The following is a 20468-nucleotide window of genomic DNA, read 5'->3' as shown; positions in this document are numbered from 1 at the left end:
TGTCACATACACACTCCACATGCCCACTATCAAACACATGTATATACACATACATATCCACATGTCCACAAATTCTCATACATGCAGTGGGCTCATTGGCTGCTGTTATGATCTCAAGGACAAGAGAATCAAGTTGTTGTTTGTTTTATCCTAACACATGTTCCTACAATAAAGAGAACAGGAAGGGACTTGGGGCCAAGGACAGGAAAGGGAAGTGGCCAGTACACAGGAGCTGACACTGGGCTGTCTCTCTGGGTAGGATGGCTCCAGGGAAGGAGGCAGAAGCTCCTTGTGGCATTTGGGTAGCCCCCGCCAGGGAGGATATGGAGGTTGAGCCCAGGCTTGTCCAGTCATCCCAAGGCCCTCATAGAGCTGGTGACTGTCCTGGTCTGTGTGCCACCAGACTCTTTCCAGCCCTGGCCCTGCAGGCTGCCTTCCAGGGCCAAAAGTGAGCATCTCTGTGGCTTTTCCTCCCTAAGCCCCACCATTTGCCCCACATACCTGACACCCTGGCTGCAGCTGTGGCGGTCTCCTGGGCATTGCAGCTGTGGTGGTCTCCTGGGCCTTGCAGCGAGTCACTGGACTCTAGGACATGCCGTATACCTGACACCCTGGCTGCAGCTGTGGGTGGTCTCTTGGGCCTTGCGGCGAGTCACTGGACTCTAGGACATGCCGTGTACCTGACACCCTGGCTGCAGCTGTGGGTGGTCTCCTGGGCCTTGCGGCGAGTCACTGGACTCTAGGACATGCCGTGTACCTGACACCCTGGCTGAAGTTGTGGCGGTCTCCTGGGCCTTGCAGCTGTGGTGGTCTCCCGGGCCCTTGCAGCGAGTCACTGGACTATTCTGCCCTGAAGTGTGCTCCTGTGAAATGAACCTATCCCAGGATTCCAGAACAGTTACTGCAGGAGGTGAGACCAGAGGCTGGGCATACAGGGAATCTTGGGACTCTTTTGCCCCCTAGCTTTCTAATGTGGAAGGACAGAAACAGAGAGGGGCACCATAGCCCAAAGCCACAGGTTCTGAGAGGCGGATCTGACTCTCCAGCATCATGCCAACACCGTTCTAGTGGCCACTCCTTTCCTGGTCTTACCTCCCTGGGGACACAGACGCTACCTACTGTGACTCGCTGCACACCTAAAGTTCTGTGGACCACTGATTCCCACTGCCCCTCACCCTCTGTCTTCATTACTTTTCTGTGCTTGTGATCAAACACCATGAGCAAGGCAACTTATAAAAGAAAGCATTGATTTTGGGTCTCATGGTTGCAGAGGCTTAGAGGCCATGACCACTAGGGAAGGGAGCATGGCCACAGGCAGGCAGAGCACTGGAACAGTGACTCACATCTTAACCCACTAGCACAAGGCAAGACAGAGAGAGAACCTGGGAATGACATGGGCTTTGGAAACCTTCAAACCAGTGACACACCTCCTCTAATAAGGCATGTCTACTAATTCTTTCCAAACAGTGCCACCAACTGGGGACCAAGTATTCAAATATATAAGCCTATGCGGGGGAGGCGTTCCCATTCGAACCACCATACCCCAAAGGCTGCGTTCCTCCCGCTGTGAGGTAAGGTGCTGTCCTAGGGTCCTTCTCTGACTTCTCCCCAAGCAAGCACTAGGTAGTTCTGACCTGGCACCAGGGTCAAGGAGGAAGGAGAGACATCCAGGAAGGAGGAGACGGAGACTCTAGGGTTCTGGAGACAGTTCCAGGGGGTCTGGGTTTGCTTTCTCTTTTATCACTTAAAATTAAGGCCTTAGTGGGAGAGACCCAGTGTGGCCATCAATTCTTGTTTTCTGGGGTTGAGGACATTCTCTGGAGGCAGGCAGGACATTCAGTGTTAAAACTGGAGAAGTTCCAGGCCAACATGGTAGTTAGTCACCCTCAAGGGTCTCCAACACCATATACTCTAACCCCACCTGATACTTGAACTTCCTTTGTGTCTAAGCAGGCTGTTCAGCTTTGCTTGTGTACTACCAACAGCGATGAGCTCATTATCCATCAAAACAACAAGGGATAGCTGAGGAATGGACACAGTGAAGACTGGGGACTGACCACAGAGAGGCCGAGGAATCAACATAGTAAAGAGTAGGGACTAACCACAGAGAGACCGAGGAATCGACACAGTGAAGACTGGGGACTGACCACAGAGAGGCCGAGTTACAGTGGTATTCAGCGGCAGTGGAGGCCCAGGGCAAGAGCCCCTGAACTGCCTGTGGGCGGTTAAACAAGAATAGGAGGACAGAAGGGAAAAATGGGAAATGCCTGGTGTAGGGAACAGCATGAACTAGACCTGGAGACCAGGTCTGAATTCTCTTGCTAGTCTCCGTGGACTGGTGGGGCAGTGCTGGGGTGAGCATTAGGTGTTACCTAGTAGCTGTGCTTCCCCACTTTTCCTGGGAAGGACTTCCTTTGAAACGGAGTAACCTCAATCCTCTGGTCTTTGAGTTAGGAAAGGCCTGAGCACCCATACAAGAGTTGCCAGGAGGCCTTGGAACTGTTTTTCAGAGGTGCTTTGGTCCTCTAGCACCAGTGTCTGGCTCCTCCTCCAGGAAGCTCATCTGGCTTCTCCTGCCTTGAATGTGTCCCTTCACAAGAAAATGTGCTTCCTGTCTGAACAGTACCATCATTTTCAGCCTGTGCTGGAGACCCCTGCCACTCTCCTGCTGGTGACTGCCACCTCTTTCCTTTGCACCCGCTAGCTCACATTCCTAGAATGGATGTGGTAGCCAGACAACTCTTCCACGGAGAGAGTGAAAGCTTTCCGGGTCTCTCTGAGTTTATTCCCAGATCCGCCCTTAGCCCCTTTTCCCTTCCTGCGTGTCTCACAACTGGAATAACCCCAGGCCCCAGGGTGATGCCGCCCAGAGCCCTGGCTCTACACCAGAACTTCCCACTACCTTTTGGAAACCAGGAGAGAACTGAGTTGACTCTTAGTCAAGCATACAGCAAACATACTAAGTGCTTGTAGCCGTGTGTTCTCTCAACTGTATGTTTCCCGTGTGAGCACAGAAGTCACCCCACTTCCCGTCTTTACGCAGCTCCCCACATGTGGAGCAGAAAGCACCCTGTGCGTGTTCAGAAGTGTAGGTGCTTGGCTAAACAAAAGCAAGGCTTCCTATGCCTTGGAGACAGACAGCCTGGCTCCAGATCCCGGTTACACCCCTAGAGGGCTGATTTCCCTTCAGGGTCACTTAACCCTGTCTGTGACAGGGACCTGATGTGGTTGTCTGGGAAGCAGGATGAAATGACGGGTGTGACCATGCTCTGCTGGTACCAGCGTGCACTCTCTGGCAGCATCTCTTGATATCCTCCTTCACTAAATGCCCATAAATGGTCCTGACTTAGTAGGTGGGACCAACTACCAGGAGGGAGGGAATAGGCATTCCATAATCTCCAGAGCTGGGGTTCTGGGGACTGATCCAGCATCCAGGGGTGCAATGGCTTCTCAAGCAACATTCCGGGGCTGCTGAGGAGAGGCCCCAGGCAGGGGAGGGCAGTGCCTAGAATTATCCACCAATCGCACAGGTTCCTGGCACTGGGAGCACGCTCTTATCTGCCCAGCCCAACATGGGGGGGTGGCCAGGCTGGCTGAGGCAGGACACTGCCTAGGAGCTGGACACGGAGCAGTCCTGAGCCAGACTGGGTGGGTGACGGCTGTTGAGGGCTCTGAGTGTCTCTGCAGGCTGGTGGCCAGCTGGCTGCCCATCTTCCCCACCATGTCGGACGGCGAGGGCCCCTCAGCTGGTGAGTGGCAGAGCTATATTTACCGGCCATAGCTCCGGTTGCAAAGGCAAGGTCTCCAGTCACCAAGGGCACCCGGCCCCCCACGGGCTGCAGGCACCAGTGAGGTGGGGACCCTTTCCTCCTAGCTCGACACCTGGGAGCTGCAGCCCAGCGTAGGCAGTTTGAGTTTCAGTCCTGGCCGCACCCCCTGATTTCCTAGTAGGCTTTAGCAGGAAGCTGCGCCTCTAACAGATTCTCAGACTGTCAGCCTGGAAAAGGGGCAGCGCTGGCCACAGGGTGAGGGAATCAAGCTAGGGGACTGGGCTTCAAAGTGGGTACAGGGTGCATGGCCTCTGATACCATCTGCAAGGGAAGGCATGTCACCATTAATCTGGGGTGATTACATAGGTCCTGGGAGGTTTCCTGGAATCCTGAGCCCACTGGGATGTCCTGGGTCCCTGCACCAGCATGAGACCAGCTCGCTGAGACCTCCAAACCCTCTGGGCTGGAGGTGGTTAGGGATACAGGCGAGAGGAGATGCAGTCAGATTCTGGGTTTTCCTCACATGCCCTGATATGCGGTGGGGATTGGTTGTCTCAAATAGTGGGCAAGCTGTGATATTTTCCTTGAACTAGGCTGGGGAAGGGTGGGTGTGGAGAACAGAATCACCAGTGTCTACTGTGGGGATCTGGAGGAAGTGGCCCAGGCTCCAATCTCTAGGTTGTGTGACGTCGATCAAGTGGTTTGATTTCTCTGAGCTTCAGTGTCCGTAGGTGTCAATGGGAATGTGGTTAGGTACCTGACTCACAGTGTGTGAAAATTACAGTAATGTACAAAAGTAGCTGCTGATGCCCGGTGTGCCATGAGTATAGCAGCTCCTTTGAGACAGGGTAAAAGTGCGCTAAGGGCAGGTGCTCAGAGGCACACACGGGCTGGGCATCTCCCCACGGTGGCGTCCTTGGTTCTGGCCCATAGAGACTTTATCCTAAAACCTCACCTTGGTGATTCTTGGGCATTCATAGGCATGCCAGGCTGTCCCAGAAGGCACTGTGATATCTGATGGACAGTCTGGGCCTGGCTCTGTGTATGCATATGTGTTGGGAGAGAGACACGGACAAAAGCAGCTTGACCTCGCCTGCTTCCATTGGGCGCCAGCAGAGCTGGCTGCCAAGTATTGCTGCTACGGCCGTGGAGGCCCCCGGTGCCTGGGGAGCAGCCAGCAGCAGTCTCTGGCTGGCCAGGCCCCACACCTGACACAAACCCGGAATAGCTCTCCCTGCACCCGGGACACAGCCCTCGTTTTAGCAGTTTGTAAAGCCACCCGTAGGTAGAGTATTTCAGGAAGGCAAAGACAATATTTAGCCTGCCAGGGCAATGGCGTGGCACTGAGTGGACATGCGTGTTGGGCCTGGGGGCCAGTGTGTCCTCTCTGTCTTGTCCTTGACTAGGAGAGGGGCATTGGGTTGGGGGCCTGGAGCTGGGGTCAGTGCTGGTTCACGTTGTCCAGGCTCAGCAGAGGCCCTGGGCAAGTTCTAAGTGTCATTTTCCTGTAAAGCACAACATGATGGTCTTTGTCCTCCCTACATGGGTTTGATACAGTGCCTTGTTTAAGAACACAAATATGCCCTGCTAGGGAGGCTGAGGCAGGAGGATTTAAAGTTTGAGGCCATCCTCAGCTTCATAGAGAGACCCTGTTTAAAAAAACAGAACAATAGAAAACACAAGAGACACCTTTCCCCCAGACAACAGCGAACCAAACTGGCTAGTGGGTGCAGTGTAGGAGGCTCTGTGCAGGAAAGGATCTCCTTGAATACATGTCTGACATTCAGGTTTCTCCGGGACTTCTGCCTCCAGCAACAGACCCAGGAAGCTGCAGTGGAATCTCCCTGTTGTCCCTGACTAGTCTCAGGGACTGTGACAGCAGTATCAACGTTCTAGTCCTTGGGCACTGCTCCCTGGTTTGCTCATCTATTCAAAGGGGGCCAATGAAGGGGCTCCCTCCTCTTCATGCTGCGGTAGGAATAAAGAAACGCAAAACACCATTATCATGTTAGCCGTGTGGGGGCTGGACAGTCAGGAAATAAGCTGAAGGGACCAGGACACCTTCCTAGTCCTGGCCATTTTGGACATGCTGTTTACTGTCTGGAGGTGAGGGACATCAACTCCACTGTAGAGCGAAGAAAACAGAAATCCAGGGGCAGATGGCATGCCCAAGGTCATCCGACTGCTAGAAGGTCTAGCAGATACCTAAACCAAGCTTCCCCCCCCCCCCCTATTTTCTTTGCTCAGTACCCAGGTAAGGTCCTTCCTTATTCCAGGAATCTCGCCCTGGCTTCAGCAACACCCCCTTTTTTCAGAGATAGCTAGGTAGCTCAACACTGCCTCCAATTATCTGGAGCCTGTTTTAAAAAATGTGGTACCTTGTTAGGGCATCCGGAAAATTCCGTGGAGAGGGGAACACAGCAGGCGGTGCAGACTCTGCGATTTATGGCCTTCTGCCTGGGCGGGCAAGCCTGGGGGAGGCTAAGGTTACCTAGGAGTCAGCATTGTATTTATAGCAGGAACTGCCCGGCCCACCAAAGGCATGGCCTTTTCCATGCCTGCATTTTATACTAGACTCTACTTCCGGGGTACAGGGGTGACTTGGATGCATCACTTGGCCTGGCAAAGCCTTAGTTTCGTCATAGGTAAAATGAGGATTTACCGCCTCCCTCACTGGGTCTGTGTTAGCATCTTCTGGACAGACTGGTCCTGAAGGGATGATTCCACACATCCCAGCATTCCTGTGTGGGCCTTACAACATCCAGTCCCTTTCAGTAGGAAGGAGTAGCCCAGCCCTGGGCTGTCGGTTCTGTGTTTAGGAAGGGAAATGACGTGAGCCTTAAGAACAGCCTACTGTGTTATCAGACATCGGTGAATGCAGTCAGACCAGCTTAGGGTTCAAACCCCCGCCCTACTACTCACTGGCTCTGTGGCCTTGGGCCACATATATATGAAGAGTGAACATTTGTCCTACTGGAGAGCATGGTGTGTGTGTGTGTGTGTGTGTGTGTGTGTCTGTGTGTGTGTGTGTGTGTGTGTACCATAACTGAGTATGCGGGGGGGGGGTCAAAAGTGAGTATATGGTGGGGGGCATGACTGAGTCTACGGAGGAGGGGAGGAGACAGTATATGTACGGGGGTGGGGTATAACTGAGTATATAACTGAGTATGTGTCTGATTGCTGAGTGAACTTTCGTTTCCTGTGTAGCTTCTTCCAAGTCCACTGCCGTCAGCCCATTCTTACCTTGAGAAATGGCTACTCTTTTGTTTGTCTGTCTGTGACAGGGTTTCTCTGTCTGGCTGTCCTGGAACTTGCTTTGTAGACCAGGATGGTCTTGAACAGAGACTCACCTCTCAGTCTCAGAAGTGCTGGGATTAGAGGCCTGCGCCACTGCCCAGCTAGAAATACTTGTTCTTGATCCTGTCATGGAGGGAGGGTTGTTCTATTAACATCAACCTGCTTCACACTCCTTTGCCAAGAGATCCAGCTAAGAGGACCCCTGACATCCTCACAGGCTCCCCAGATACTTATTTCTTGAAGTACTTGGCTCTCTGCCTCAATTCAGAGACATCTTCCCAAGACAGTGGGGGAGCCATCCACGGCTCCCTTGGTTTGTTCAGACACTTGAGAGACCCGACTCCTTTCTCCCAGGGCCTCATGCTGGTTCCTCAGCAGGCACCAAGGCAGCCCCACCTCCTCTCCTTATCCTAGCTAACCCTGGCTCTTGCTTCAGTGTCTCCTTGGAGGCTGCCCCCAATCCATGCTGTCTCAGACTCCAGCTGTGCAGATCTTCGAGGACAGGCCTGACAGCTGTCTCTTCTCTGTTTGGGGCAGGCAAACCCTGTGAAAGGGGCAGAGAGAACCCAAGAGTGACCCTGGAACACAGAGGAGGCCTCTGAGGTGATTCTCAGGCCACTGGTTCCAGAAAAGGACTGAGGTAGCCTGGGTTCCTCTGATAGTCTGAGCCATGCTCTCTGCCTTGGGTATCTCAAGGCACACCAACATGCTGGCCCCGGGACAGGAGGAATGACAAGAGGAGTGAAATGACCTCAGCATCCAAAAGACTCCGTGACAGCAAAGCAGCCTGGGTTCTGTCCTCCGTGCCTGCTGACTGGCTGATTGACAGCCTGCTTCAGAGCCTCGTGAGCATCTCAGGAGGAGATGAACTCAACACTATCCATCTGCTTTCTGTGACAGTGACAGAGTGCCCGAGACTCTTACATCACAAGGAGGAAAGGGCCAACTTGCCTTCACTGTAGGATTATATGTAATCACTTAGCCCCGTGGCTCGGGCCTGTGGCAGGCAGGGCATTATGGTGGGTCACATGGTGGCAGAGTGGCTGACCTCACAGTAGCCAGGAAGCTGAGGGAGAAAGAGGAGGGGACAGGGTCTTGGTAGCATCTCCCAGAGCATGCTCCAGTGACTGAACTTCCTCCCGCTGTGCCCTGCTTCCTAGGGCTTCCACCATCTGCTGATAGTGCCACAGACCAGAGGCCAGGCCTTTAGCATATGGGCCTCTAAGGGACATTCAAGATTCAAACCGTGGGGATTAAAGGCACGTGGAGGCAGAGGCAGGAGGATCTCTGCGAGTTCAAGGCCAGCATGGTCTACAGAGCTAGTTCCAGGATAGCCAGAGCTTTTACACAGAGAAACCCTGTCTCAAAAACAAAACAAAACAAAACAAAACAAAACAGAATCCAAACCCCATACCTCTCTGGAACACTGTTCTTGGAGGGGCCTCTGGGCCCTGAGGCTCTGCTCCAGGCTGCTTGCCTTCTGGGGTTGAGGACTGTCTGATATCCCCCTTTCTAGTAATATAACTACATTCGGGCTTCATTCTATAGGTAGGGAATCAGTGAAGACTCTGGAGCCAAGGAGGGGCCTGGGTTGTTAAGGTTCTATGGACAGAGGCACTGGAGAAAGACAGTGGAGGTCAAGAGACCAGGTAGGACCCAGCAGGACATCTTAGTCTCATCTGGGAGGGGGAGATGACACTGTGACCTTGGATGTTGTGGAGATTCCGTGAGAGTTCGTCTTTCAGTTCCCTACACATGTGGAGTCTGGAAGAGCAGCGGGTGGCCCTCTTTAAAATGTCCCTATAGATGTGGCAAGCACTCAGATGAAGCTGGCTTGAAGGGATTAACCTGAGTATCACTGAGCTGCCTCACAGAAAAGGCTGGGTGTGGGGCAGAGCAGGTACAGGTAGATAGAAGCCCTGGGTGGTTGCTCCCATTTACTGTCCCTTATGGTTCATACTATACTTCCAGCTCACAGTCCCCGTGCTGTGCATGGGGAAAACTGAGCCCAAGAGAGAAAGATCAGATCAGTCAGCCAGGATTGGCACTATGAGATACTCTCCGGCTGCTCTCTCTGACAGGTCCCATCGCCCCTAGCATTGTGCTGAGTGTTCTTGTCCCTCTCTTCCTGTTCAAAACTAGTCTATCACCAGACATAGGAAGAGGGTCTGACTCGTCAGGACCTTCCCTGTAAATAGAAGTTTATGTCCCTCCAGCAGCTCCCAAATAAACATGATGAGGCTTAATATTAATTATAAATGCTTGGTTGATAGCTCAGGCTTATTACTAGCTAACTCTTACATTTAAATTAGCCTATATTTCTTATTTATGCTCTGCCACATGGTGGTACATTTATTAGCATGGCACATTCATCTCCTGCTCCCTCTGCATCTGACTAGTGACTCCTGACTCCACTCTTCTCCTTCCCAGCATCCTTAGTATGGTCACTTTGCCTATATTTCCTGCCTACTACTGGCCAATCAACATTTTATTAAACCAATTTGAGTGACAGATCTTTACAGTATACAAGACAATTATTCCACAGCACTTCCCTGGAATTCGTGACTTCAGGGACCCTATGCATTGGAAGCTACACTCTGTTGTCTCATTGGGCAACATTACTGAAAGATGTATAGTTGGCCTGACCATATTCTGTGCTACTTAGAGGATTCAGTGTCTGAGTTCAGCCGGAGCCCTCATTGTCCTGTGTCCAGGCATAAACTACCTTCTCTTCCTGCATGTAAGGAGGTTATCCATGATCATATTTGACACGTACTGGCCCCGAGTCCCCCAGGCTAGCCACACATGCCTGTGCATGAGTCCCATCTTTGTACATCAGTGGGGCTCTCATGCAGGCTCAGCACAGCCTTCATACATGATCTTAACTCGGGGCAGACGATGAATGAGTGCCATTGCTGGAGCCATGCTCCAGAGTCTCCAGAACCCATGAGGACTTCCTGTTGGTGAGAAGAGACACAGGGGAAGCCTACAGGAAGCTGTAGGAGTTCAGTGTGGGAATTTCTCACCAACTTGAATTGAACATCGTTAACACAGCAAGAGATTTTGTTTTAATCTATCTATCTATCTATCTATCTATCTATCTATCTATCTATCTATCTATCTATCTATCTAGTATGTATATGTGTGTGTGTGTGTGTGTGTGAGCTTGGGTGTATGTAATATGTAAATATGGTGATCAGGGGACAGCTTGTGGATGTGGGTCCCAGAGGTTATACTAAGTTCATCAGGCTTGACGGAAACACCTTTGCCCACTGAGGACATCTAGAACTGGGCCCTGTATTTTTTAGTTTTTACAGTGTGGTGTATGTGTGCATGTGCGCACAGTTGCACATATAGTAGGAGTCAGGAGACAATGTGGAAAGGAGTCGATTCTCTTCTACTGTGTGGGTTCTAGAGATCAAACTCAGTTGATCAGTTTGTCAGCAAGAACCTCTACGTCCCGAGCTATCTCGCCAGCCTCATTTACCTTTTTCTTGTTTTTCAAGGTAGGGTTTCTCTGTGTAGCTTTGGAGCCTGTTCTGGAACTTGCTCTGTAGACCAGGCTTGAGCTCACAGAGATCTGCCTGCCTCTGCCTCCCAAGTGCCGGGATAAAAGGCATGAGCCACCATCGCCTGGCCATTTATCGTATTTCTTTAAAAAAAAATAAGGCAGTGGCAGCACAGCACTCGGGAAACAGAGGCAGGCAGATCTCTCTAAGAAACCCCGACTCAGAAAAAAAGAAGAGAAAAACGTTATTATCATTTGGGACCACAGACTCTTTTCTCCTTGATAGCATATAGTCAAAATAAAGTGCAGGAACTGTTTGCTGAGGCAGGTCTAGCCCATCAGTGGTCCTTGCACTCCGCACTTTTATGTCAAGGTTGGTGCCCATTAGAAAGGCCTCTTGTTTTCACTGACTGTACTGAAAGTCAGGATGCGCTTGGGTTGCTGTGGAAAACACAGATTGCTGTGCTTCACAGTGGTGAAGGTTTCTCACTCACGCAAGGTCTACTCCAGTCAGCTCCGGGTAGAACAGGTCCCTTACCAGAAGGTCCCTTCCATACAGGCCCAGATTGTCCCCCTCCTGCCCCCAGGCCCCTTCAGGGTGGGTAAGTGTTGTTTAAGTGAATCTAGTAATCATATTATTGACTCTTCCCACTACAGGATTTTTTGTAATGTTACAGTAATTATGGAAGGCTCAGAGCGCATGGTGTAAACTGTGGTCAGCAGACTTTCATGACGTAGATCATGTGACTTACAACATGTGAATTACACAAAGCAAGGGGCGAGGATTTTCAAGCCATCTTGTTCTCCCACAGATGTGAATTTACACTTAAAAGCACAGAAATATCCCTTCGTCTGTTCATGGCCACTCAGGCTGCTTCTGTCTCTTGGCTGGCTTGACGCCCTGCCTGGAGTGCAGATGTCCCTAGACGCTGATTCTGTTTCCCCAGGAGTGAGATCTGGATCAGATGGTGGGTCTATTTTTAATTTTTTGAGGAAGCTATATACTGATTTCCATAGTGGCCAGACTGGCTTACATTCCCACCAGCCTTGGATGAGTGCTTTTTCTCCTCAGCTGCCTTTCAACTTTTAAATGTTTTGTAGTGTGTGTGTGTGTGTATCTGTGTCTGTGTGTGTGCCTCTGTGTGTGTGCAGATAATATATGTGTGTGTGCAGATGATGTGTGTTTGTGTGTGTGCAGGGTGTGTGGATCGTGTGAGTATATGTGTGTAGATGATACGTGTGTGGGTGTGTGCACCTGAGCACATGTGTGGGGTCAGAATTCTCTCCATTCACCTTTCCATGGTTCTCGAGATTGGACTCAGGTTTTTGGGCCTGTGTGGCAAAGGCACTTCTCCAGGGAAGCCATGTCTCCGGCCCCTCATCTTTTTGATTCCAGCCATTCTAACAGGGGCAAGGTGATGTCTTACTGTGATTTCAGTTTGCTTTTCTCTGGTGATTACCAGTGCCGAGCGTGTCTGCGTATACCTCGTGGCATCTGAACAGCTCCTTTTGAGAAACGTCGATCAGGCCTGGCTGCTCATTTTGTAATTAGGTTGTTTGGTTCTTAGCTATTGAGTTATTTGAGTTTCTTACTTTCTTTGTTCCTTTTTGTTTTAAGTTATTTTATTTTTTAGGTTTTTGAGACAGGGTCTTACTATGCTGCCCTTGCTTGGCCTGGAACTCACTCTGTAGACCAGGCTAGCCTTAAACTTACACAGCTTTTCCTGCCTCTGTCCCCCGAGTGCCGGGATTAAAGGAATGTACCACCACACCTAATGGGTCTTTCCTTAAAATGTTAATTAATTAATTTTTTTATAGACAGGGTCTATATGCTGTAACCCAGGCTGGTCTATGATTCACTATGTAGCCCAGGCTAGCCTCCGAAATCACAGCATTTCTCTTGCCTCAGCCTCCCCAGTGCAAGGATTATAGGTATGAGCTACCACACTCAGTTTGGATTTCTTTTCTTTCTTTTTAAGATCGATCTCTGTCTCTCTCATCCTCCTTCCCTCTTTCCCTCTCCTTCTCTCTCCCCTCCCCTTTTGTATATGTCTGAGTGCATTTGCACGTACATGTGGGTGCCTAAGGTAGCCAGAAAAGGGTGTCAGATCCCTTGGAGCTGGAGTTTCAGATGGTTGTGAGTCCCCTGATGTGCGTCCTCTGTAAGAGCTATGCATGCTCTTAGCCCCTGGGCCATCTTTCCAGCTCCCTGAATTTCTTATGTGTCCTGCATATTAACCCTTTGTTAGATGTATACAGTTCTCCTTTGGGAACTCTTCCATGACCCCTGAAGATAACATGCCCTAAGGATTCTGAAGTTGTTGAATAAAACGTTGCAGTGTTTACGTATACCTTACACATCCTCTGAAGTCTTTGCATCATCTCTAGACGACATATGCTTCCTGCCACTGTGCAGAGGCTATGGAGAGCTGCCACACCATGCTGGTAAGGGAGAAATGACAAGGTCACCTGTACATGTCCAGTAGAGGAAACCTTGGGCCTAATTACACAGCACTTGTTAGCTACAGTGTGATATTTGGCTTTGGAACGCTGTTTCCCAGTTGGCTAGATCCACAGGTGCAACAGGAAGGGCCCAGAGGGCAGACTGTCCTTTACAGAGTATTGTCTGCCATCCTGGGGGTGGTCTCTTGGCTCTGTGGGTTGTTTCCCTTGCTGTGCAGCAGCTGTTCATGGAATATAATCCCATTTGTCTATTTGTGCTTTTGTTACCTGTGATTTTGAGATACTATTGAAAAGAAATCCATTGGTAGAAGAATGGATAAAGTCATGTGGGCTATTACAATGGAATGCTAGTCAGCCATAAAAATGAAAACCCAGCCAGCCACCTATGACAACACAGAATGGGACTGTGTCACTTAACATGATGACGAGTCTGGCATCAGAGACAAATCACTGCATGACCTTACTCTCTTGTGGAATCGAAAGGAACTGATTCATAGATGTGTAGTGTGCTTCTTACCTGAGCCTGGGCAGGAGCAGGGCAGGGAGGAACTTGGACAAGGGAACAAAATCTTAGTGAGGCTCAGGAAGTACATTCGCAATCTGTAGCACAGCACGGTTGTTAAGGGTGTCATGTCTCACTCATGAAAAATAGAGAGTGGATGATACAGGCTCTTGGGATTGGATAACCATGTGAGGGGGGTCTGTTTGCCAAATCCAGGCAATGCATGCAGACATCAAAACATCCTGTGCACGCGATAAACCACCCAAAGTATAATTTCTCTGTTAATTTTAGTTGAAAAGAGGAAATGGGAACAGAACAGAGACAGGTAGAGAAGCAAGGGCAACAGGAGACCATGTATTAGCTAAGGAGAGAATAGCATACGTCAATCTCAGACACCTAGTTCACAGAATTGTTAGACAACAAATTTATGTTACTAACAAAAAGAGAAAAGAAAGAAAAACAAACATCAATTTCTGAAAGTTTTGGTTCCAGTCCCACCTAAGGGAAACATGGGCTGCTGATGGTCAAGAATCTCGTGTGTGTGTGTGTGTGTGTGTGTGTGCACGTACACACACACACATGTGCACATCTGTATGCTTGTGCCATATGGAGGCCAGAAGTCCCACTGTTTTTTCTCAGTTACTCTCTATCTTATGTGTTTGAGACAACATTTCTCACTGAACCTGGAGCTCACTGATTTGGCTAGACTGGTTGGCATTTGGGCTCCAGGGATTCTTCCCCCTACCTTCCCACCAAGGAGAATGCAGGTGTGCACTGCCCTGCTAGGGGTTCAAGTGGGTTCTCTGTATCTAAGATCAGGTCTTCACCCTTGTTCATCAAACTGTACTGACTGAGCCGTCTCTCCAGCTCCAAAAGTCTCTTCTGTTTGGTGCAAGAGGAATGAGACTGGCAAAGCCCAGAACAGACCAAGTGGTGCTGTCCCAGGGAGCTCAGAAGAAAATGATTGTAGAAAATCAGTGGGGAGGTCTGTGATAGCTCTAGGGAGAGTCCGTTTGGGGGCTCTGATGGGCATGGTGGCATACAATCCACAGAAGACTCGGTCACAGTGACCAGCTTTATCAGCTGGTATTATCACGGGCCTGCAATCCCAGCATGGGAGACTGGGCCAGAAAGAGATGTGTGGAGGGGTGAGGCCAGCCTGAGCTACAGAGTGAAACCCTATTTCAACTAACAACTAACTGACTAACTAACAAACCAACCAGCGTAACACTGTTCTGTTAGTACACGGGCATAGCCAAATGAATTCGATTCAAAATTTGCCTCCTACCAGAGGGCAGAGTACAATACATCTTGGTTCTTATAGCAAGAGAAGATCTTTCCCGTGCAGTCTGTGGGCTGGGGAGATGACACAGTGTGTATGAGCACTTACTCTACAAGTGTGAGGACTTGAGTGTGAATCTCCAGCACCCATGTAAAAAGCCAGGCGTGACTTTGTGCGCCTATCACCCCAACAATGGGGGTAGGGACAAGAGGATCCTTGGAGCTGATTGGCTGACCAGTCTAACAGAAAGGGTGAATTTCTGGTTTGGTGAGAGACCCTGTCTCTGGCCTTTGCATGCGTGTGCATCTGATATATATATATATATATATATGTGTGTGTGTGTGTGTGTGTGTGTGTGTGTGTGTACATATATACACATATATATATATGTAACACACACACGCAAATCCATATACACACACCACACACGAGTTTTCAGCCTACACGATGTTTATGAGCCCTTCCCTAAGGATATGTGATGTTACTAGGAATAGGGCTGGACGAGTAGCTGGGCTCTGCTCTGGGGACAGAGTGCTTCTGTGGTCTTGCATAGTAACCACATCTTCTAGGAATCTTACCTCATCATTTCCAGTAGCAAAATGTCAAGTATTGGTCCAGCCACAAATACCCTTCCAGGTTCTCAGCTCTGAGCGGAGTGCTCAGTCTGATGCCACAGTACTTACCAAGCATACATGATGAACCACCTGCTCCCTGTGGCCTCGGAAAACAGGGCTTCCTGGAGAGATCTGGGTTTGAAGCAGGAGGCCTGGCCTGGAGTCAGCTCTGTCTCAAAAGCCCGGGACTTGGGTGAGTCCATTGCCTCCGGTGTTCACCGCAGAACCCTGGCCAGGTGCACAACATAAAGACAAATGCATCTCTCTTCCCTTTGCCTGAGCCAGGGCCAGGGAGGCACCCCCAAAGCACCATCCGTCTTCTGGAGCAGTTGGGGACTGCAGCAGGCTCCTGGCTCTGCCCCATGACCAGAATAGGCTGAGCAACAGCACCTGTGGCATTGGAACCCTCCATCCTGCCCAGGGCTGCAGTGATGTTGCCTGCGCCCTCCTCCCTCACGAGGGAGCGAAGCATAAGCAGACCCAGGTTCCTGTCATGTGTGTGCGTGTGCCCTACCTCGAGACGCTCCTTCCCATCTGTGCTTGCTCATTCAGGTTGTCACAACCCTATCAGGTGACACTTGCGCACAAGCTCAGACACCTGGGATAAGCACAATTAAGTAGACAGATGCTAACATTTACAGGAAGAAAAAACAAGACCAACCGAACTAACCGAAAACTTAGGGCTTGAGGATAGTTGTCAGGGAAGGTCTTGAGTTCTAGCCCCTCTGTTCCTCCACTGATCCTAAGCTCCAGCTCTTCTGGAAATATAGAGAACTTTCTAGAAGACATTGAGCTCTCCCAGCCCCAGTGTGTCTCCAGGGTGTAGTGGTGCAGGAGAGGGAGGTTGGGAGTCTGAGGAATGCCAGCTGTGGCTCCCAGGCGGTGGAATCCGAGGGGAGGACAGGCTTCCTTCTGGGAGTGGTCTGTGCTTTGTATATAGCAGGGAAAGGGACCCAGTGGTACCCCATTTGTGTCTGTTGATCACTCCTGTGTCAATCCCAGGTTTGCACTGGGCCAGAGTTGACATGGGGAGCTTGTGGAGCTGGGTTGTCCCTTACTGCAGGGCCTTAGGAAAGGAGGCTGGCCAATCCTGGGAAGCCCTAAGAGGAAATAGGAGGGCCCAGCTCAGTACCCGTTGTCTTCACAGGCGCCGAGTCTCTCTCCTGCCCTCTGGCAGACAGCAGTCAGGTAGAGAGTGGGCATGAGGCCGCAGGGCCTCCCTGCGGGGACAGCGAGGCTTGGGAAAGTGGACCCTTTGCCACAGAACCCCAGACCACTCTCCCTGTGGGCTTTTTGTCCTTTGTTCTGTCCTTCCCAAAACTTGCTGAGTGTACTGGGAAAGTGGTCTCAGTAGCGATGAGATGACAGAGAAGGGTGCCACCAGGGATAACAGGTGTAGTGGCCATGGGTTGTGTGTGTCCCCACTCCCTGCTAGGCTGGACTCCACTTGGGCCAGGCCTGGCAGGAGGAAAGATGGTAGCCAGGTTTTCAGCAAATGTATCTGGTGGCCTTAGTCACACTCAGGATAACAGGGCGGAGGGCAGAGGGCTGAGGGCTGAGGGCTGGCCCCATGGCTCCTAGACAGCTCCTGCCTATGACTCCAGGCTTGCCTTTTCAGGGGACATAGGGACATGGAGTGGACAGTCAAGGGGAGGCCAGGGGCACGTACAACTGTGGGGGTAAGCCCTGAGTTCTAATCCTGCCTCCATTGTCCCGACTCTCGTTATTTTGGGTACCTATTTTCTTGAAATATCACCCATATGCTCAGATTTGACCATTTAGGGCTGGGGGAGTGGTTTAGTTGGTAGAGGGACTAGCATGTGTGAAACCCTGGCTTCTGTCCCCAGCACCACCTAAAACCAGGTGAGACGGTGCTTACCACGTGGTACGTGCCTGTTATCTTAGCATCAGGAGGTGGGGTAATGCTCAGAAATTCAAGGTCATCCTTGCTGCATAGGAAGCTTGAGACCTTTTGGGACACGTGGTCCTTTTTATCTTGCCCATTCTCCATTTGTTGTCACGTGGCGGCATCCCATACCCTACAGCACCCACGTCTCTCCCTCCCCTCTGCCTCTGGCAGCCTCGAGTCTGCTTCCTGCTTCTCTGGATTGCTCACACGTGTGCTGTTGGATGCTGCACAGCTGAGATCTTTCTCACTGAGGGGAAGATCCAGTTTGTTGTTGCAGCCAGACTCAGAACCTCATTTTATCTCTTTGCAAGTCCCGCCGTGGGGACTGATCCGATCATTAGCTGGTGGCACTGGCTGCCACACCTGGCCACGTGGAACCTTTTGAGAACTCACCCTCCAGACTGGGACTTGTGGGTGCATATTTTGTGTTCTGCTAGCGCTGCCGGCTGGCGTGTCTGCCCTCACCCCACATTTCACATTTCCACAGAGAAATACATTATGATCGCAGCCATCACTCTGGGGAGTATGGAGTGTCAACTCTCTGTGGCTTTGGCTTCTCTGGCCACTAAGGCTGCTATGCATTTTCTCAAATACTCACCGGTCGACGTTTCTTGGCTTTGTGGCCTCAAGCCTCAGTTTGCCAACCTGTATAAGGGAACAATGACAGCGTCTGCTTCTCAAGTTTAAGGTCCTGATCCCAGATGCCTGCCAGTGACCCTTGCTGCTTGGAGCTGCAGGCTGCATTGGGGTCCTTCCTCCAAAAGCAGGTAGTAGAGAGGGACAAAGAGGAGGCCAGACACATGGAGGTGTGTGTGTGTGTGTGTGTGTGTGTGTGTGTGTATGTCCAAAACCCCACTAGAAAGGCCACCAGAAAAGGTGCTGATGGACTGGCGCAGCCCTGGATGATCTTCCCCAAAGCTTTGAAGTGCTGCCAGGCTGTGGATGGGCAGGCCAAGACAGACACTCCCTGGTGGAATGCAGACAGGACTGGCTGGCACCAAGTGTCTGACAAGGGGAATTGGTGTGTCCGTCTTATAAATAGTTTGGACACCCGGGGACTTGTGGCAGCGACTTTTACAGTCGTGCTGGTCACTGGAGGGCTCTGGAGGCAGGGGCATTCCCCTGTGAGGTTGTGCAGCTGTGTTCCGTGTTGGGTGCCCACAGCCTGGCAGAGGTGCCGATGGTTAGATTGATTGTGTAGCTGTAACCTGAGCCGGGTGGAGGTGAGGGACCTAATCAGCCTGTCACAATGGAAACCAACCCACCTGGGAACGGTGAGCTTATTAGGAGGCTCCTGGGAACGGAACCAGGCTGGGAGGAGGGGAGAGTCTCGGAGGGGCCTGGAGTGTTCACCGAATCTATTCAGTTGAAAGGAAGGTGATACCCTGTAGAACTCCTGGCTCTGAGCCAGATGCTCGTAGCTCACGCGGCAGGCGGAGTGCCAGACTCATTCTCTGTCCTAGTAATGTATCCTGGGCCAAAGGGGCCACAGGTGGAGAATAGGGAAGGAGGGCAGGACAGAGGAACCAGACTGGCATTGGCACTTGAGTTCTGCCACCTGGCACCATGTGATCTACGACTTCTCGTGACACTTGTCTCCTCATCTGTGAGGCGAGCCTGCTGATGCAGAGATATGGAGTGGCCCTGTAGGCTGGTGCATCTGAGCACTCGGTCCCCAGTGGTGGCAGCACTTTGGGACATTATGGGGCTTATGGGAGTGGGACCTAGCCAGACGAAATGGGTTGTTAGAGGCCACCTTGAGGGTTAAAGTCCAGTCCCAACTGTGCTTCGTGATCTACCTAATGTGAGCAAGCCACCCCAGGCTCTCACTGCCCCAGCCATGAGCCATTCCCATCTCCACTTCCCCTCTGTCATGGACCGTGCCCCCCTCAGTGAACGAGTAAATCCTCCTCTGCAGCCATTCTGTCTCTAGTGTGACGTCTAAGGGACTGTTGACACAAGAAACTAGAGTAGTTCATGTGCTCACAGACAGAGCTGGGGAGCTTCCGTGTTGTACGTGTGAGCTGTTGAGACAGGCTGTCGGGAGACGCTGGGAGGGCGCCCTCACCCTGAGTGTACCTTACACCCTGCGAACTCCTGCACCACCGCACAGTTCTTCGGGCGTGTCTCTGGACACACAGGGCTGTTTCTGGGCTTAGAAACAGCATATTTGCACACGTACACATGTGTACGTGTGTGTTCACATGTGTGGGTATGTATGTGAGTGTGTATGCAGAGGCCTGAGGTCTGCAGTCTTCAGTTCCTTTCTGCACTATCTCTTGCAGCATGGTCTGTCCACACGGCTACTCTTGCTGGCCAGAGAGGGCCTCTCTCCTCCCACCTGATGCTGGGGTTGCAGTTGGGCTGCTGTGCCCCATCTGGCATTTGAGTTGGTTCTGGGGAACTGAACTCTGGTCCTCATGCTGGGTGGCAAGGACTTTATCTCCTCAATCCTAGAAACACTTTTAATCCTTCTGTGAAGTCTGGCTCTCAAGGCTACCGTCCCCAGACATCATATGCTCTGTCCTGTGTGGTCCTGTGGGCCTCACTGGCCTCTCAGCCCACCTGAGTGTTTTGTGTCCGGTTCGGGAAAGAGTCGATGAATGAAGAACCAAGAAATTCATGGGTTGCTGGGCACAGTGAAGCCTGTAGTCCTGGCTACTCAGACAGAGGCAGGAGGATTTCCTTGAGCCAGGGAGTTCAAGGCCAAACTGGACAACATTGCAAGACAGTATCTAAAACAAAACCCATCTCAGATAATTGGCAGGGACTGTTTCATGTGAGAAGAATCATAATTGGCCACTGAGTCTGAGGTGCCCACGTTTGTGGCCTGACAACCTGGCGTCAAGACCGCTCTGAACACTTAGGGATATACCTGGTTGTAATTAATATATGGCAAGTTTACCTAAAAAGCAACTTGGAAATGACTTACACGGCAAGGAAGGCTGAGTGTGAGCTCTTTACAGCATTATACCCTGTTTCAGATGAGGGATCTGGGGCCTGGTATATGGAGTGTGGGGCGCCTGGAACCCAGTGCCCCCCCAATATGGAGGGACCCTGTATATATGCTTTTTGTTGGCCACCGGCAGCTCTTTCCTCCTTCTATGATCCCATCCTTCTTGC

The 20468-nt window shown here is 51.1% G+C and overlaps 1 protein-coding gene across 2 annotated transcripts in view; it reads left to right on the top strand.

Annotated features, from left to right (window-relative positions):
• The first annotated feature begins 1482 nt into the window (after positions 1–1482).
• The window catches only part of Eml1 (EMAP like 1), a 159010-nt gene continuing 140024 nt past the window's right edge, over positions 1483–20468 (top strand). Inside the window, exon 1 of one of the 2 annotated variants that reach the window (XM_038337119.1) lies at positions 1483–1571. Coding sequence is in view for 1 of the 2 variants with exons in the window: in XM_038337118.1 (XP_038193046.1) it covers positions 3722–3749 (28 nt within the window). In the remaining variant the exon portion in view is untranslated. Of the gene's footprint in view, positions 1572–3423; positions 3750–20468 lie in introns of those variants that run through there. The other variant, XM_038337118.1, reaches the window with a different exon arrangement.

This window comes from Arvicola amphibius, chromosome 7 (assembly GCF_903992535.2).
Source record: "Arvicola amphibius chromosome 7, mArvAmp1.2, whole genome shotgun sequence".
Classification (NCBI taxonomy): Eukaryota; Metazoa; Chordata; class Mammalia; order Rodentia; family Cricetidae; genus Arvicola; species Arvicola amphibius.
Note: the sequence above shows the minus strand (reverse complement) of the source record. Positions and strands in the feature narration are given on the sequence as shown.